The sequence below is a fragment of the Mastomys coucha genome, unplaced genomic scaffold (genome assembly GCF_008632895.1).
Source record: "Mastomys coucha isolate ucsf_1 unplaced genomic scaffold, UCSF_Mcou_1 pScaffold22, whole genome shotgun sequence".
Lineage (NCBI taxonomy): Eukaryota > Metazoa > Chordata > Mammalia > Rodentia > Muridae > Mastomys > Mastomys coucha.
In genome coordinates, this window is record NW_022196905.1 from 21,466,313 (window position 1) to 21,486,483 (window position 20,171).

General features: G+C 45.2%; 1 protein-coding gene across 1 annotated transcript in view; it reads left to right on the plus strand.

Annotated features, from left to right (window-relative positions):
* The window catches only part of Pkd1l1 (polycystin 1 like 1, transient receptor potential channel interacting), a 143,369-nt gene that overhangs the window by 102,535 nt on the left and 20,663 nt on the right, over nucleotides 1-20,171 (plus strand). The window contains exons 45-54 of the mRNA XM_031342475.1: nucleotides 1,540-1,660; nucleotides 2,186-2,269; nucleotides 2,835-2,983; nucleotides 3,929-4,163; nucleotides 6,215-6,319; nucleotides 7,128-7,268; nucleotides 11,524-11,658; nucleotides 14,656-14,886; nucleotides 15,857-16,018; nucleotides 16,809-16,979. Of these exons, the coding sequence (XP_031198335.1) occupies nucleotides 1,540-1,660; nucleotides 2,186-2,269; nucleotides 2,835-2,983; nucleotides 3,929-4,163; nucleotides 6,215-6,319; nucleotides 7,128-7,268; nucleotides 11,524-11,658; nucleotides 14,656-14,886; nucleotides 15,857-16,018; nucleotides 16,809-16,979 (1,534 nt within the window). The remainder of the gene's footprint in view (nucleotides 1-1,539; nucleotides 1,661-2,185; nucleotides 2,270-2,834; nucleotides 2,984-3,928; nucleotides 4,164-6,214; nucleotides 6,320-7,127; nucleotides 7,269-11,523; nucleotides 11,659-14,655; nucleotides 14,887-15,856; nucleotides 16,019-16,808; nucleotides 16,980-20,171) is intronic.

A 20,171-nucleotide genomic window follows, 5' to 3' on the forward strand; every position in this document is an offset into this window, starting at 1 on the left:
TTTTTTTTTTTTAAGACATGGAAATCAAAACACAAAAACCACTGATTTGGCTAGTTTATTTTTATCTCACATTTCATGAATTCCTTTTTCTTTGACATTTCTCATATGCCTTTTGATTGTCAAATATTCCAACTGAGATAACATCTGTAAAAATCTTGGACCTGGTACACTCAGGTAACCCTCCCAAATGTTGACCCAGGTGAGCTTAGAGCCCTCATGTTTCCCACAAAGATAGAAACCTCACTGCCATATTTATATATCATGGTTCAAAATGGAATGTTTAAAGTGGACCCTCTCTGACTCACCCATCCCCCTAGTCCTAATCCTAAAAATCAACAAGTCCCTAGGGGCTGTTATTTGTAGCATTCCAGCACCGCTAGCCTAAGAAAAGTGAATCTAATGGAATCCAAGGGAGGCTCTGTTGGCTCCCTGTGGCTAGCAATCCTTTGCCCCTGGCTGCTACAGCATTTGCTAGATTTCTGACTTCAAAAAAAAATTACTCTAATATCAGATTGTGTCACATTTAATTTGTGTTTGAAGTACTTCTGAACTCAAAGTCTTTATGAAATCCCAAATCAACAAAACTAAACTAAACCACAAGTAAGGGACCAGTACCTAGAAGTGGGACAGAAGCCCAGCTCCATTCTAGTGTCCTTCAGAAATGACCCCTAATGCTCTTTCTTCTCGCTGGACTAGCGCTGTGGGCCCATTTGATACAATGGCTCTAATTAGTACGCACAGGACCAGGCCATGCTTGGGGTCCTTTGGTCCACCTCTTGTTCTCCCATGTGCCATGAAGGAGCAGGACGGTTCCTTTGTATAGCGGATGTGTGAGCTCTGGGTTGCAACAGATGTTTCTTGACAGTTTCACTAATGTCCTCCCAATGGGGAGTAAGTATGAAGAGTGATAACATTTCTCTAAATTATGCAAGCTTGGGCTAAAGGTGCAGCTCAGTGAGAGATCACATGTGAAATGTGAGCAAAGACATCTTGGTGTTGATACCCCAGCCCCTCAAAAACTCAAGGAAAGGGAACTGGGGCTGGAGAAGGCCATCCACCCATAGTTGGTGACTTAAGGCAAAGCCTAATTTGTAATCACATGTTGAACATCTCATGGAATTGGATATTGTACTAAAAGTGAAAAACAGAAGTGTTGGTGGGTAAAATTTTTACCACGGTAGAGTTAAAAGATCATCAGTTTTAACTGTTATCGTAGGCTGCATATACATCTATATACAATTTCTTTGTTTCCCCACAGGACAGGTATCTGATCTTATTTCCCAGTGCCTACAAGAGTGCCTGCTGCTTAGAATTTGCCCAGTAATGTTTGTTGAGTGAATGAATACGCATTGTTTCCCACTGTTTCTCTTCCCTCTGCCACCGAGGAAGATGACTTCTAGAGTTATACCTCATCTTGCAGATTGCTTTGGCTTAATTCCCACAGATGGGGGGGGTGGGAAAAAAATGTCAACTTTTCCCTCTCACTTGGAATTGTTCTTAGGGATTCATATATATTTTTTGTTTTGTTCTTGAATTAAGAAATGCCAATCACTCCTTGGGGGACCTTAGCAGCACAGAAGACTGGTGGGACTGGACACTGAGCACACTGCTAGATGGGCTGTACCCACAAAGAACCTCTGCTAGCGCCGGGAGTGCTCAGGTGGGTTCCTTCCCTGTCTGTCTGTTGGATGCTATATGGCAGTGAGGAGAAGCCACAGTGCAGTGTAGGTGCTGCTCCATGACGCCATGGCAGGCAAAGAAGTCTGTCACTCTTCTTGCCTGGAGTCTGTTTTAAGCCATTCACATCCTCTAGTCAATGCTTGCCAGTCCAAGCAAGGCTAGACACTGAAACAGGGGTTCAGGGAAGAGCCCCTGAGGTAGAAGGAACCACTGAGGAAGAAGCTAGCTCACTGCTAACATGACAGAGGCTCAGGAGCCCCCAGAGCAGACGAGGGGCCAATGGCTAAGACAGAGTCATTAGGGAAGCTTCCAGAAAAAGGCAAGGTTGGTTCAAAGTTTGTATTATCCAATCCCTTACTCAGCTTCCACTTTCTCTCCTCTTTTGAAAAACCTTTGTCTTCTATTCCTGAAACATTTTTTCCCCAGCCTTGTCAGTGTTGCTTTGCAGGTAGCAGTTGAGGTTCACAGCTTTTACCTGTTGACTCTTCCTCTCTTTGTCTTTCAGCCTGGAGCTCTTGGAGGGCAGTGCCATCTAATAGGCCCCCCAGTGATCCAGCAGCTGAAGGTTTCTGCAGGCACTGCATGCAGGGTAAGTACCCTGGGAGACTGGGGACAGGGCCCAGCAGATCAGTTAAGCTCCTTAGACAGCTGGGAGGTGGTGTGAGGGTGCCAGGTGCCAGGGCCTACCTTCTCTCTGCCCTGTCCAAGCACTTCCTGTACCCTCTGCATTCTGCCCCAGGACTGTTCTCTTCACTGCTAGAATTGGTACCCTAAGCAAAAGGGTTTCTTTCTTCTAGAAATCTGAACTAGGATATTCTTGTATTACTTTCTGATGGGGAAGGGTACCCTGAGACACCCTTATTATTATTAAGCATTATTCTCCAGTGCTTAGTACAATGTTCTGCAGATTGTCCAGCACTGCCTACCTAACTCCTCAGCTTCAGCCTTCAGCAGGCATAGCCTGAATCCTTCTAGTTTGAAATAGAACCCAGAAACCATGAAGTAGGCTGCAGGAATGGTCCTTGAGAGTAGGAGAGTCCCCGATCCCATCATTGGACCGTCCTATATATGGACAGAGCTTGGGAGCCTCACAATACAGATGGACCTGGGGACAGGGATTGATGGAGTTACTTGATTGATGGTTTGTGCTCCAGCCTCCCAGGCCATTCTCAGACCTTGTGGAAGATGTATTCCCTATGCATAGTCGTGACCTTGACCTTGAGAACCGAAATGTGACCCCTGGTGGTCCGGAGACCTGTGACCTGAAGAAAGAGAGCTACATGCATAGCCTAGGAAGAACAAGGTCCGTGAGTATCCATAAGTGTGGCTCCCAGGCCCCATGCTTCTGGGTGAGGCATGTCTTCTGAAGGCTCAGTTTCCAGGCAAATCGAAAAGGGCCAGCATTGCTAAGGACGGAGCAGTGCTCCTGGTTCAGAGCAATGGTGTGGAGGCACTCAGACTCATGTTCAGACCCACCCACATAGAGGAGAACAGAATGGAACATTCTTTAAAAGTAGCTTCCAGAGCCTGCAGTCATAGAGTCAAGTGAATCTTTCTCCTTTGCTTACTGCGTGCCAAGCAGGATGCTCACATGGCCTTGACTGTTCCTCCTCTACGTCCTAGAGGAACACAGAAGCTGCCTGGAGCTGCAATGAGCAAATGAGAAGTGGATCTTCCAGTGTGTATAGACGCAGCATGTATATACCATGCTTCCTGTAGCCCAGCCTCTAGTTAGCTAGCTATCCTGGCAGTTCCACTCCATGCCTAGGCCCCATTCATGGTACAGCCTTCTTTGTAGAATGGGGGTTTGCATAGGAATCAATCTGAGAGTTATAGCAGTGTTCCCAGAGAACACTACTATTAAAAAATAGGGCATGATTTGCTACTAAATATGAATTAGTAAAATGTGGTTTCTTTCGATCCTTGTAGTCCGCTGTGAGCCCTTGGGGAGGAATACTAGGTATCTCTTCCTCACAGGGCATAGGTGAGGAGTAGAAGCCATTTGTTGGCTGGAATTACATCCTTGCTGCTGCAGGAAAAGGAAGAGGAGGGAATGAGGGGCCACGGGCTCCTGGTGGGGATTCCTGACACATAGGAGGACTGCCTGTGCAAATCGGAGGGCTAGGGGTCATCTGTCCCCATGAAGGTTTGCGTCAGGTATGGTGGACATAGTGCCACAGATGGGATTTTTCTTGGGACCCCCAAGCCTTGTTCCCTGCCCTCCCTCTGAACCTGGGCTGCTTTCCAGGCATGAAGCCCATGCAGTTCTGACTGCCCTCAGGGCCAGCGAGTGGATCGACCGCAGCACCAGGGCCATGTCTGTGCACATCACTCTCTACAACCCTCCAACACAGCTCTTCACGAGTGTGACCCTGGGTGCAGAATTTCTCCCCACAGGAGGTCTTGTCCCCTCATCCCTGGTAGAGTCCTTCAGCATCTTCTACAGTGGCTCAGCCCTAAAGTACCTTCGTATGCTTTCTGAGGTGAGTTCATCTGCCCTTGTCCTCACAGAATGGACACAGGGAACCCCGGCTTCACCTGGGCTAAGTACCTCCACACTATGAGACTAGGGCCCTCTCACTAGCCCACCCCCACAATTCTTATGCCCCTTTTATGCAGTATGAACTATAAAGAGCAGTGTTAGACCTAGAGACAAGGAAGATCCCCAGTGCGAAAACTAACCATCACATACGAAATGAGCTCAGATAATCAACCACCACAATGTACTAAATTCACTGTGGAGTCTTAGCTTCAGCCACCATAACAAAACACTGTCACCCCTCACTGTCCAACATTTAACTTTCTATAGTCAACCATGATCTGAAAATATGGAATGAAATGTTCCAGAAGTAAATAATGCCTACATTTTAAACAACTTTATAGTGTATTGTGGTGTAATTACAGTGTGTTGTTATAACTGCTCTATTTTATTATTGATTGTTACTGTTAATTGGTTACTATGCCAGATGTAGAAATTAAGCTTTATCACAGCTACCTATGTATTTATAAGAAAGTTACAATATTAATAGGGTTTGGTATATTGAAATTTTAGACAGCCACCAGGGGACAGCCACATACCCCTCAAGCAAACAGGATCACGTAGTACTCAATGGCTGGGTGGCTTAAATAACAGGCATCTATTTTCAAAGATCCAGTAGCTACAAGCCTAAGATCAAAGTGCCAGAAGAGCTAGGTAGTGAAAACTCCCTCCCTGGATGGTGGAAAGCCACCTTCTCTCTGTCACTATCTCACTGTGTCACACAGCCTGGCTCCTTTTCTGTGCCTGTGTGCTTTTGGCTTCAGTATGTATATAAGCCCCAGTATCATAGAAGCAGCATCATCCCTATGCCTGCATTTAGCCTTAACTACTTCCATAGATGCCTGCCTACAAATACAGAAACTATGGAGTTTGGGATACCAAAATATTAATTTGAGGATATCAGCTCCCATAGTCCATAGTACTAGGTGTCAGTGGTTCATATCTTCATTGAACTGTCAAAAGCCTCAACAGCCACCCTCTACTGTATGCCACTGCGTTTGTATCTTCTCATTTTATATTCCTTTCAGAAGGACACATGCCCTGCTAGTTGGACAAGTCAAATCTGATTGGCTTCAGGAAGAGAAAGAAGTCTAGGGATTATTAGAGATAGCCAAGGCTGAGACTGGAATGGAGGATAAGTGTGAAGCAGAGGTGTGGACTACTGAGAAGGGGCTGAGATAGGAGAGGATCATGCCCTAGGCACAATAAATAAATAAATAAATAAATAAATAAATCCAGAAGCAAGCTAAATAGTATTCTACTGCACTATCTTAAAATATCAGGAGTCATACAAAAAAAAAAAAAATGAAGTCATGTTGGACAAAATGTCAAGAGTTTAGAAGACCAGGTCAGTTCCCCTGCCCTTCTCTTTGGCTCTACACTATGGAAAAAAACAGAAGTGGAGGTAACTTCTCTGACGTAGTCTTCTGTATGGAGAACAATACACCAAAGTATTTCTATCTGAAAGGGAAAGACTTTTATCAGGAAGTCTTATAAATGCTCGCTATTTCCAGCATCACTGTGGCCCCACTGTAACACTGTCTCTCGTATGACGTGTCACAATCCTACTCTTTCACACCCTCCCTTAGTACTCAAAGCCAACTCGGCCCTGAGTATGTTTGCAGTTTATTAAGAATGGACCTAGAAAGACTAACACACACACAGCTCCCAAAGACATGAAGAATGCACAAGGCAGGCATGGTGAACTGGTAGTGGCAGTGGGTGCCCAAATGCCTTATTCCTAGGCCTGCAGAATCAATAGACAGCCTTTAGGCTTCACATGCGATTGGGTTTCTGAGAGAGCTTAGTGTGAAGTGAGACCAAGCAGCCCAGATGCCTACCGCAGGGCTAGTTTGACATCAAATGCTGCTGAGACAGAAAGGGGCTTGCACCATGTCTACTGGCTGGGCAAGGGCATCAGCCAGAAGTTTAGACCTTGAACAAACAACACAGCTGACCCTTCTATTGTCTTACTTATTTCTATCCCCCTCTCAGCTTCTGTTCCTGATACTCAACATGATCCACCTCTGTTTCCAGCTTTGGGGGATGGCAACCAAGGGTGTTCTCAGCTACTGGAGAAAACCAAGACACTGGATGGAGGTAATATCTCCAATGTAGTCTTCTTTAGGGAGAACAATGATGCTAAAGTATTTTTTTGTTTTTTGTTTTTTTGTTGTTGTTGTTGTTTGTTTGTTTTTTGTTTTTCGAGACAGGGTTTCTCTGTGTAGTCCTGGCTGTCCTGGAACTCACTCTGTAGACCAGGCTGGCCTCGAACTCAGAAATCCGCCTGCCTCTGCCTCCCAAGTGCTGGGATTAAAGGCGTGCACCACCACCGCCCGGCTATGCTAAAGTATTTTTATCTGAAAGGAGAAGTACTTTTATCAGGAAGTCTTATAAATATTAACTCCTTCCGAGGTCACTGCAGTTCCTCCACAGTAGTGCAAAGGCAGAATAGGATTTGAAATAAAGTTTCTCTGACATCTGATGGTGGTGGTGGTGGTGGTTTATGTGTGTTTATGTTCATATGTGTTTTGGTGTATAAATACAAGGAGGCCAGGGGACAACCCTGGGTGTTGTTTCTCAGACAGCATTCATCTTTTTTTTTTTTTTTTTTAAGACAACTTCTCTCCCTGGCATGGAAATCACTAATTAGAATAGGCTAGCTGACTGGTGAGCCTAGGAATCGACCTGTCTCGATCTCCCTGACATGGGGATTACAGGCCTGTGCTACCATGACCACATTCTTACACAGTTCTGGAGCTTGAATTCAGCCCTGTGATTACCCTTTACCAAATGAGTCATCTCCTCAACCACTGACTTAATGTTTGTCAGGCAACTTGTGACCAGAGTGTCAGGGATACCGAGTCTTCCCTCAGTCAACTGAGAGACCTTTCTTCCCGTCTTGCAGCTCTCTATGGTTGGAGTAGCACTGGCCTACTATGCAGCCTCTGGTCACCTCACTACTCTTGCTGAGAACATCACTGACCAGTTCCACAAAGGACTTTATCAGAGGTTTGTGGATGTCAGCCTGATAGTGTCATGGAACCAGGTATGATAGGGGACTCCGGGCTACCCAGAAAGAGGCCACAGCTGATGTTGCTCTATGGCATCTGTCACACAAGGACAAGAGGGTTCAGGGTGATGAATTTGTTATGTTGAATAATACTGCTGTGAGCTCACAGACAGTGGCACTGAGAGTAGTGAGAGTTGGAGAACATCATATGTGCCCACTAGTCGGGCATCCATGCCTGCTGTGTGGAGCAGAACTCATAGACTTGCAGCCGCACAAGGAAGCAGGTGTCAGTGAGCATCATTTACAGTAAGGAGGCTGGCACTAACATGCTTAGACATATCATGTATCCTCTCTTTCTAGCTGGTGACAGTCTTAGACAGAGGTATTTACAATGAGTGATCACCCTGAGGCTCAGGGAAAGACTTGGGAATCATGCAAGGGAGAAATACCCTCTGTAAGTCTCTGTATCTCTACCCCATAGATTCTCTAAGCCTCTTTTCTACTGTAAGATCTGTCAATGCCATAGAGCCATCCTGTACCTAGAGTACCCTTACATCCTGGGCAAGCTGCTCCTGAAACAGCCAAAAAAGACATGGGACTTGTTCCCCTCTAACAACGATGTTCCCAGCTCCACCTCCTCTCTTTAACTTCCCTCTGCCTCCTCGTGTGAAGCACCCTGAGCCCAGCTCTCCTTTCTGTTGTGTGGGGAGCCTTAGAGGGCACAGGGCTGGTGGTCTTCCTCTACCACAGCTCCAGCCTTTCTTTCCTGGATAAATGGTATCACTGATGTTCCTGTCTCCTCAGAGGTCATATCAACTCTTACTCTCCTCATATCATCTCCTCTGCTTTCTCACCATCTATACTCTGGGTAAAACTTAGAGCAGAAACACAAGAGTGCTCCTGACATAACCACAATAGCTGTAGAAACTGAAGGCCCAGAGAGTGGAGGACCTTCCCATAGCCAGAGTGGCCCAGCTATGAAAGCACAAGAGACTCATCAGCCTTGGGAGAAGATATGCTTTGAGTATCCCAAACAGAGGACAATCTGGGCTTCTTCCTGGAGGATAAGAATAGACATCATCTTCCCATTGCAGTTGTCACTAGAACTGTGACTTTATGAGTCAGCACTACCCCTCCTACCCGAGCCAAGGAATGGAGCACTTGCATAAGGGAAGCCCTGAGGCTATACTTCCCACTCATGGGTGTTGAGCTCAATAGGCACCTATGAGTCCCAAGACTAGGGACAAACCAGATAGACATCTTCACATCATGAGCAGCTGGCACTCCCTTACCGAGCCTGCTCATCACCCCCATGGTACTGTGAAATACATTCATTGTATACATTGTTGATCCAAGCAGGAACTTGCTGCACAGAGGGCAGAAAAGACCATCCTGTGTTAAGCACCAGGAACAGAAGGATTCCAGACACTTCTACATCTTGGATTGTAACTTCTTAATTCCTTGTAGGAATCTAGTGTGCCAATCACAAAAATCAAGACACTCATCTTTTTTTTACCTACACTGGCTGGAAGCTGGGGCAGTGGAAGGCTAGAAGTCACAGTGAGCCCTTCCTCCAAGGCTCAGCAATGCTCCCCCAAACAAGACATTATTCACAGTTGGGTGAACCTTGAGAGCAGCTTCCTGGGGTTCCATAGGCTAAGGGATCTATAAGCTTTGGTATTTGAAGCTCCCTGTTTTAAGACAGACAGGAACAGAGTTAAAGCTGTTCCAAATGGCTTCTCTTTGTCTTGGGATGTTTTGTTGTCAACCATCCTAGGACCTTCTTGCAAGGACTTTGCATCTACTAAGATGTGTATGCTACAATATTACTTGGTTCTCTCTCATATACCAAAAGGCCAGAAGCAATAGGAAGGACGTTTACCAGCACGCTCCCTACTGTTCCCCAGCACCAGCATGCGGCCTCACTGCCTCATCACAATAGGCGTTCTGGTCTACCTTTCCTGTGTGTCTATATTCATCTGCGTTTCTTTTCTGCCAGGGCGCTTCAGCTCACTCACTGTCTGCTCTGCTCTGCGACCAAAGCTATGTATAGCCTGGATTCCTTGCCCGTATTGGAAGCCCACTGGGTTGGCTTTCCTGAAACACTCTGTAGGATGCTCTTCTCACTGAGGTGGGCAGAGCAGCTCTTCTAGGCATGTAGTGAGGAGACATGGGAATCTGTCAGCATACTCTCAGTGAGCATTGGGTCTCTGAAATGGGTTCACTTTTCATAGCCTTCTTCCCTCACAGTGTGCTATCTTTCTGTTCATATTTGCTGCTACTAGAATCCTACATGGAATGACTTCCTCTTCCCTGGGGATTCTATTACATCTGGGTACCAATTTCTGGGCCTTCACTTAGCTCTTGAGTAGAGCTATCCTGGTAAAGCTTTGTCCTGCCCAATACTCACATCAGCTCTCTGGCCCTGCATCATATGTCCCAGCCACTAGAAAACTAATTTTTAATTTCACACATAGTGCCTCTTGGTACAGCTCAAACTGGTCAAGGTTGGGTACCTCTAACACTCCGTGTGGCTTAGTTTGATAAACTCTAATGGAGTTAATAAGTTTGGTATGCAAATTTCCATTCTATGCTGAATATACATATTACTTTACATATGTTGGTCTAAATAAGACACAAAGTAAATTTCCCTGCTTATTTTCACCTACTAAATTGCAGCTACCATGAAATTTACAGCTCTGCCCAGAGCTGACATTGTATTTCACCTCAACAGTGTTGACTACAATATCAATCATCTCTATTTTTCCCAAGCATAGCTGGGTCTTAGTGTCTTGAAGGGATCACAGGTTTGCCAAGCATATTTCACAGAAACATCTATCCATCAAGTATCATACTATCTAGTAAAACAGGTCATGGTGTTCCCATGTACAACATAAATGACCCCACCCATTCTCCAAGAGGGTGAGCATCACAGTCCACTCCGAAGCAGCACTGGTAGTGGCCTCTGACCTTGTAGCCAGGTACCTGAGTATGTGATGCATGAGAGGCCTTCAGAGCACCCTGTCACTGTCTGAGACCAGAGGAACTTGTAGCTGCAGGCTGTGCTCTTATTTAACCATACAAGTGGGCTAAGCTTTCTCAAGTTTTAAATACATGTTACATAACTTAAGGGGATTTCTAGGATGAAAGAGAAAGGAAGAATACATTCATGTCCCTCTAGGCACATGCTATATGTCCTATAAATAAATATGATAATGGAAACAGTTAAGGCTTTCTGGTATCCTACCAATCAGATATAGACAAGAAGGGAGTCCCTAAGGAGGTCATAGCTGTGCCATCCAGGGTCATGGTCACTGATCTCCTGAGAGTATAGAGAAAGAAGTATGGTCAGCTCAAATTGACATGTGCTATAAATATAAAATACTTGTTAAATTTAATAAATTCAAAATGCAAACATCTCTACTTGTGTTGAATGCACATGTTATTTTATATATGTTGATCTAAATAAAATGCATAACTCTCTTTGCTTAATTTCACCTGTTAAATCACGGCTACTAGAAAATGTAGTTCTACCTAGTCTTATATTGTGTCTCCTCTCCAGGACTGGCTATGGTATCAATCATGCCTGTTTCCACTGCCGCCGCCCCCCCCAAACTCACCTGTATCTTACTGATTCAAAGGGACCACAGGTGCACCCGCCTCTCACAACTTCCCTGGGCCTCAGTTCTTACAAATACACTGAAACCTTGGTCACGTACTAGCTTACTCTATCGCTTGGCTGTCATTTCTTCCTCTCTGCTGGGGAGAGGAGGTCAGGCCGTGTACAGAAAGCTTTCTCCCAGCATTAGGCAGGTGCACAGCTTTCGCCAGACCCGGGGGTGTGAGTGCCTGTGTTGGACCTAGACTGGAGTGTGCCCCTGGTCATCCTGCTATGCATCTTTCGTCCCATCATCCCATCACTTTGTTTATCTGAGCCAGAGACTCCAAAGCTACAATGTGGGAGTCCTTCTAGTTATATCTTCAAGGAAAGTACTGGTGATGTGTGACAGAGGGAGGTAAACCCTGTCACTGCTGCCATGGCCCTGTCCTTGCAGCACAGTGAACTGGGCCTCAGAGGGGAAACAGCCAGACCTGCCCTGACTGTCTCTATCAGCCTGCCCTCCTGAAATCTGCTTCTGACTTGTTCTTCAATACAGACACCATCACTTGGTGTCCCTAGGAGACCTGTGGTCTGAACAACTCTTTAAATGAGTTCACAGGTGTGTGCCTGTGTCTACGCCTCTTCATGATCATTGGCAGGACTCACTGAACTGCTGTGTTCTTCCCTCAGAGGGCACGGTGCCTCCAGGGAATCCTCCTGTTCCTCTGGATGTTGAAATGTGTTCATCTCCTCAGCTCTCTAAGTATCACGGCGCCCTTCTCGGCAGTGACCTGTCCCCCTCTCTTCAGAGTCTTGGTACCAGCGGTAAGAATCTTCTTCCTTTCTCCAGTGATGTTCCTAGTCAACCAACACATTGGCAAACTTGTGGGGTCACACACCATTGCGCATTCTAGCCACCGAATCCATTATGGTGGGGTTTAGATAAGGGATATCAGTATAGTAAATTACATGTGTGTCAGCAATAGCTATGGTTTATTAAACACTGGCTTTGTGTTTTGCTTCCCACAGCATATTATAGTTATTTCCTGTGGTCATTACCACCTACAAATCTACCGCCAGGGATGGTGTGGAGGGCCTCTTGTACGTGAACACGCTCCATGATCACAATGGGCTGTGGTCAGGAAGGGTGGTTTTATCAGAAGATGGAGCAAGGAGCTGTGAGAGGAGATGAGGCTTGCCTTGGGACTGTAATCTTCAGGTGCTTTGATAGCCACATGCTGCTTCTACATCCACACGTCACCCAAATACTTCACACAGAGACTTCTCCTCTCACACACTAGAATACATTTTGCATTATTGAGGTACACTTGAGGAAACATACAGCATCCATAGAACACAGAAGTAAACTCCATTCAGGAGAAAAGGGGCATCATGGGTATATGGTGCTGCATATACACATGAGTTTGGGTATGCCTGTTTGCATGTGTGCTTAGGAATGCCTGATCTCTGTGCACCACAGGGCAAATCTCCATCCAGAGATATACCAAAGGTTTTGACTGGAGAGTAAAGGCCCAAATCAGGCACAGAGTGTGGCTTAGGGCCCTGATGACATACCTGGCTGCTTGGTCCTTCTGAGCATGTCCCAGTTGGAAAGGAATTGGCTCTAGTCCTATAGGCCTAGTGCAATACAGGTTCCCACCTCTGTAGCAGACAGCACTGGCATCAAATCTGAGAGATCTGGTCAGTTGGCTACTATGAGGAGGTTCCTGTTCTCAGGGCTCAGGGCCCACAAGGGCCCAAGTACAAGTTTCCTACTCCACAGAATATAGACCCCAGACCTTGCTGGGCCTGTGCTTAGAGGAGCAGGTCAGCAAATGAAAGCAGAAAGAGTAGACGTCAGTGTCTAAGCTACATGTCCTCCCAGGCTGCTCCTATTCAACTCACAGAAGGCAGTGTGAGTTGTCAAACTAATGACTTGTGTGTGTGTGGGAGGGTGACTTGCCTTAGAAATTCTATAACTCTCTGTGGACTTATCTATCAATAAACTGTTATTAACACCATTTAGCATTATATTAAAGTGCCTTTATGTTAAGAAAAGCTCAAGATATAATGAGTGATGCCTTCCTTAAGCAGCAGCATGTGCATTATCCAGAATGTGTGTGTTGTGGGAACCTGGGGGGTCTAGCCAGGCCCCTCATCTTGACTGGCTGAGAGGTAGACTAACAAGTTGTACTTTGTTATTGTTTGCTTGCCTGCTTTGTTTTTTACATTTATTTATTTATTTATTTATTTATTTATGGTGGAGGGCATGTGCATAGAGGTCAGAGGACACCTCATTCTGTTCTTCCATCATATGGGTTCTGGGGCTCACAATTGAGGTCATCAGACTTGGCAACGCAAGCAAGGGCACAGTGAAACCACTGAGCTAGACCACTCTGTGGGTAGGAAGAAGAGTTTGTTTGGAATAAATTCAAAACTTCCAAGGCTACCTCTTGGGGGTGGGGGTGTCTGAGACAACAGCAAAAGGTAGGGAGAATCTTGACCATTTCAAGGGAGGGAACACGTAAGCTGGAGCAGCCCAGAAGTTAGAGCGGAGGGAGTGAGGTGTGTGGAGCTAGCTTGGGGACTCTGATCTGTTCCAGGTGTATGTTAATAGAGAACTAGATGCCACATTGCCACAGGTAGTTGGCTGTAGGAGCTATCTGTCAGCAGTCCTTCTGTTAACCTGGTCAGAGTCCAGCCTAAGCTGATCTCTGACTGTCATTTAGGACACTGTCAGTGCCATTTAAGGAGCGGAAAGTGGCTCTACCCACTGGACAGAACTGCCCATCCCATCTTGTTACCTTTCAACACAAGGTCTTATGTAGCCTAGTCTGTTCCTCAACTCACCAGATAGCCAAGGATAGCCTGGAATTCCCAATGTTCCTGCCTCCACTTCAGAGCACCGAGACAGCAGGCATGTTCCACCACAGCCTAGACTGTGCTTTCTTCTTCCAAAGTCCCATGGAAATGTGTACCAAACCACTTCAGAGCCAAGGGTATTCAACAAGTGCCAGGCAACAAGAGACAGGAATTCTAAATGCAGGGCCATGGAAACAAATGGAGCCCCGTGGTACCTGAAATAGATAGCAAGATGGAAGTATGTCACTCACCTGATGTGTATCAGTCCCAGAGCTGGTTTTAGTAGAAAGTGTCAAATAGACTGGTCCACTGCCACCACAGCTAAGACCCTGTCACTAACAAGCAGACCACAAACTTCACCAGAACCAGTTTGCTTCTAAGTAGCCCTTCCTGACTCTTCTTAAGTTATTGTTGCACAGCCCTTGCTGGGGACTAGACACATGGGCGAGAGAATATCATAGTAGTAGTAGCCTCATACAGGAAAAGTCCAGTGTACAGGCAAGGTGCTCATGGCCAAAGACTGAAGGGACAGGTCACTGTTGTCAAAGGCAGACAGAAGAGCTTAATTACAGCTGGTCATCCATCACAGGCCCACATGGCTCATGCATATAAACAGTGTCCTGGTCATCAGGTAGTCTCCCAAGCTTTGGTGGAGAAAAGATGCGGGCATGGGGCTGGAAGAGCTCTGACGACAGAGCAGGGAGCACAGGCTCCTTTCAGGGCTACTGGGTGCCTTACAAGGTAAAGATACAGGTGGAAACACAGAAAGAGAGCTGGGAGGGCAGCCCTGATAGAGGTGGGCCTCTTTGGAATGAGAGCCCAAACAAGGAAGGCTTGAGCCACATATAAAAGTCCCGTTCTCCAAGCTTTTAATAACTTAAAATAATTTAGAAGTCCCCAGATAGCCTTCGTCCCAAAAGAGAGTTGACAGATCAGTGTCCTGAGGTTTTCTCCCTGCAGCTGGTGGGGGCCCTATTGCTGGCCGCCCATGACCACCTGCACTGCCTTCTGCTCTTCACCGGGACACTGTCGTGTGGCACCTCAGCAGAGGCACTTCCTGGGCTACTGCTTCAATCTCCAGGAAGAAGTCAAAAAGCCTCATGGCACAACCATTTGAAGTCTGACCACAGAGCTGTGCATTGTTACTATGGGACCCTCTTTCTGTTGCTGGCCACTCTGGGTTTCGGAATGGTACGTAGATGCATTGATGCATCCCGGACTTTAAAGTCACAGTTTGTAAAGGTTCCACCTGTCATGAGGACAAAATGGTTTCTGTTCAGATAGACAGGACTGGGCTGCCCTGGCCAGATCTCATGGGAACAGAGCCCTCCAGGATCTAACTGATCTGCCCTCACCAAGAGCTAGGCACAATCTCCCTTCACTGAGAACAGTCCAGCAAGACCACAGCTACTCAATGACACATTTTTAAGAGGTATTTGATGTGTTTCTGAATAGAAGGCCCCTACACTGTAGGACACTCCTACCTGCATGCTATGGCAGAGTCAAGTGATGGAAATCCAGAAGAGACAGGGAAGGGAGGTCTAGGGGAGGGGTACTGACATGTCCAGAAGGAGTACGGGGAAGGGGGCTCTGGGCCAGTGAGTTTTCAAGCTTTGGCTCCTAGAGCCTGTTAGCACAGCTTCTTCATTTCAATGGACAATTCCACATGATGATCTGTGGAGCATACAAAGCAGACACACTCTAAATGACTAAAATTTGCTTATTTGAGCTATATTTCAAAATCAATCGAAAGTAAACTAAAAGGTTTCGGTTGTTAGGGAAGAAATAAAAAATGTAAGCGCCCATGTGCAGGGCAGTTTGGCTTGTCTTAAGGACACAGTAGCCTGCCAGGTCTCGGACCCCTTCTCATCTCTCAGACACAGGCCTAACATTTGAGCTGAGAGCATGTTCATACATGGAAATGACATTGAGACAATAAGAGCATGCTTCATAGTAAGAAGGATATGCACTGCAGAGCTCAATCTGTAGTTCCACCTGAGGGGCATTTTCCTGATCGTGTCTCACCAGGCAATGGCTGAAAAGTCGCCAAGCAGCAGCGGCAGCAGCAGCAGCAGCTATAATGTCCACTTCATAGTCTATCAAATCAACAAAGTCATGCCATAGCTTGCTAACACAGAATTTGTTTCTTCCTCTCCTCCAGTTGAGAGCTACCTTCCTGACTGGTTTCCAAAACAGAAAGTCTTTTCACAGAAAATCTCTTGTGACACTTAAAGACGTTGCTATTTACATGTGGCAGAAAGTCCTCACCCTTCTGGGGCTGGAAACAACAACTTCAGGAGACACTGAGATGGCTACGGACCACGTAAGCTGCGGGACCTTGGAGCAGTAAGCAATAGCAGACTGAGGCTGATGTCTGCTCCACACAGGCTTGCTTTCTGCTATGGGGATTCTGATTCAACTGTCACTGGAAAGGCTCAAAATGAGTTCTCAACCCTGGTGGGTCTCACAGAGTCTTCCCTTGAAACACTAGAGAACTCACAGGGTTGGCAGGCTCACCCTCTGCTCACCATGTCCCTATAATCACCTTGTAGCATTGAAAAGGTAGAATGTCCCCCACCCCCGCTGCCCTGGGTCAGTCTCTTGCTTTGGGCACTTGCTATCAGACCCAGATTTTCACCCAAATCATTGAACCTTCAGGGCTTTGGATTGGGCATGCCAGACACTAATGCAAACAAGTCAAGCCTAGGTATTTTCACAGTGAATTCTCAGCTGACATCCATGACTGATGTTTACATAGCACTCAGTGCAGTCCTGAAGCCTGTCAGAAGCAGTCTTGGTGCTGTGTGTTTGGATAGGGCTCACTGCCCGTCATGGGCCCATTATTGCCTTCAGATTCATTCAATGGTTCTTTGTCAAAGCATCATTAACTGTAACACTTACGAATGAAGCAGGGCATGCACACCACCAACAAAGGAACCAAGACAGACAGAAAGAAACAGGCCCAGCACCCAGCTCTTATAACTTCTGGGTACAGGATGTTTTATAACATAGTGAAAACTTTCTGAAGTCAGATTACTAAAAGGTTTAGATAACGAGAAGAGAAAAAACCTACCACATTCCAGTTTGCATTTACTAATCTGTCTTCCCTTTAGAGTTACTACCTGGATGAATTTTCAAGTCTATTGGATGAACTTCTGATGAAGATCGAGGGTTTGTGTGACAGCCTAGAACTTCCTATCCTAGAAAAACAATGGAGGAGGACAATGGAGTCAAGGGCAGGGGACAGTCCCTCAGTTGGCATTTCAGAGTACCCATCTACTGGGGTAAGATAGTACAAATTATTTTTGTTAATGTTCTACACCACTATTTTTATATTCTAAAGTTGGTTTGAAATCATGAGGTAGAGTTGTATAAAAACCCTCTAAGAATAATTATTAGTGGAAAGATGTACTCCTGCCAGAATTGCTTAAATTATTTAAAATGCATGGCAAGACTTGAAGTTTCCAATGACAGTATAGATCCATCCCATCACCTCCATTTATAACTGTAATCAATAAGGAGGCTGGGAAATATAAATGGGAAGTACATCTTCCCAGAGATGGAGGGTGTCTGTTAGCATAGAATGTGACTGGTAATGCGAAGAGGCCTTCTGAATGCACTGTGGAGTCAACCAGGAGAGAAGGGGTGCTTCCATATGCAAGAGCATACACGAGTCTCCCAATCAGAGAGGACAAAGGGGTGTACCTCTAAAACCAATCACCACAAAAGGGTGACAAATGCAACAGCATGTTCTCTCATGGAAAATAATCCAGCGAAGAAAATCCTTGTTTGAAAGTAAAATACAGAGCTAAGAAGAAAGAGTGCAAAGATTAAAAATAAAATAAGGATAAATCGACAAAAGTAAGCAATGAGTTACTATATATCCATAGTTATGAAAAATGCATTTCTACATACAGTGAAGAGATGAAAAAGAGCAATAGATTTGCAAGAAAAGAAACAAATGACTCAGCAAAAGTAATCTAAAAATAGTTAAATCTTATTTTAGGAATCATAATAAACAGAGAAATCTGAAAAAAAAAAGAGTTATATACAAGTCAGAGAAGGGATAAAGATGTAGATTTATACAGATGTTTCCCAACTAACAATGGCCCACATCCTAATATGTCCACGTAACTTGAAATATAGAGCACAGAAAGGCATTTGGTCCAGCAGAACTGCTGGATGGCAGAATTAGCAACACAGCATGGAACAGGACCAGGTCCCACTGGGCTAGTCACAATCTGCAACTCTGAGTATAGCCTCTTCGGGAAGTACCACTGTTTCTTAAAACATCTATCTATCTGACTACCTATCTAATCTGTCTTTCTGTCTGTCTACCACCTGTTTATCCTATCTATTAGGATAGATATCTAAGTAGATATCTATCATCTATTTATCATATGTGCATGTGTGTTTTGTGTGTGTGTGTGTGTGTGTGTGTGTGTGTGTGTGTGTGTGTGTGTTTTGGGGGGTGTACGTGGGTGTATGCCTGTATGAGTTTATATGTACCATGTGTATGCAGGGCCTTTGGAGGCCAGAAGAGGGCACTGACAGTCAGATCCCCTGGAACCCTATTTACAGGCACTTGTGAACAATCAGATGCTGGTGCTGAGAAATGAACCTGAGTCCTGTGCAAGGGTCATGCTACCTCTTATTCTTCAAACTCTGAACCACAATCTTAACACTGGAAAATTGTAGTTCAAACCATCATCAGGGACTATCTGTATATCTAACCAGGAACTCTGTCCCAGGGTTAAGAAGAATAGATTGTAATCTGTTAAACTAGACAAAACATAGCAGAGTTAGTTACTAGCCTTAAAATATAAACATCGTCTGTTGCTGTCTGGTATTGTCACTGCCTGCTTCAACATGATTTAAAACTTTAAAAGCTGTTGTGTTTTATTACTTATTATTTCTAATTATTAAACTGATTTGAATGCTCATACAACAGGAAATACAATGGCCAATTGTATAAGAAACTTAAAAAGCAAAAATACCATATGTAGGAAAAAAATAAGTTATCACTTGACATCCTGTGTAATAATAGACTTTTAGATGAAAGCGAACCATGAGAATGTCTGTGCCATAAGATCTGAGAATAACAGGATTAGAACCAAGCCTGATATGTACCATTAAATCAGTACTTAGAGGAGAACCTAAATGAGAGGAAACAGTCTATATTCACCAGCAAAAGTCACATGCACACAGCAAAGCAGGAGAGTAGGATTGTAAACATGAAGCACAACTGAGCAAAGTCAACAACCAATATAAAGTGATCCAATAGAGGCAAATGTGTAAGCTAGCAACAGCTAAATATGTGTACACAGATCACTAGGGGGACATCAGATCTCCGTGTATACAGACCCCTAGAGGTACATTAGATCTCCCTGTATACAGATACATCCCACTAGGAGCATGTCAGACCCTCATGTGTACAGAGACCACTAGGGATCCTTCAGATCTCCATGTACACAGATGCATCTCACTGGGGTTGCATCAGATCTCCATATATACAGACCATATATCAGATCTCTGTGTATATAGACCACAAGGGGTAGGTGCATCAGGGGATGTTCATTAAGATTAAGGAGAACCAAAAATTGTTCAAAAATTCCACAAAGACATTTTTAAATGGCTCTGGGCCTCAAACTAGGGACCTCAACTGTGCTTGACTTGCTTTTGTGAATACAGTTAAGGCAAGAAGGCTAGCCAGAGCTGTATCCCCTGTTCCCACTGGAACATTTCTAAGGCATAAGCCTCCTCCCAGGGTCCCCTGTAAGCACACTTATGGATGTCTGTGTCGTGACTCTCAGTGTCAGAATTGCAAGTATGTCTGAGTAAGTTTTCATGTGAATAGCCTGTGCTCTTGTGAGCCCTTCCATACTCGCTATGCGTCAGAGTCCGTGCTGATTTCCTAACACTCCACAGTGTTTGTTCCAGTGGCTGTGGAGGCTTATACTTGTAATGCATGCCCCAAGGACATCAGTTTTATTTCCCTCCCACTGGAAAACGCAATTGTTTTCTGAACGACTGAAAGGATAAGACATCCATTTATCAACAATGTATTACACAAAAAGCCACCGTTAACTGGGTTTGCCAATGCCTGTAACACCCAGGTCCCGCAGCACAAGCTAGCTGTCCTGCTGGGAAGGAACTGGGTGTCAGCGGTACCTGGACAGGCCAAGCCCAACTGGGTTTTGCAGAACAGACTCCTCTTTGTGTGATGAAAGCCAAGGAAAGGGTCCATTTGATTTTCCTAACTCCTGGGCACTTGTTTTTCATCTTAACCAATAATAATTAAGATTGGTATCTCTCTAAACTGGCAGGATAGACTGCCTTGAGCTATCGCTAACCACCTGCAAATTGCATTGTTCTTTGTGCTTAAGTGACTCATAGCAAGAGAACGCTGTGGCTGCCAGGCCCACCACCTCTTCTCGCCCCTGGCTCATTGCTCATTCTGTGATTCTTGGCTCGCC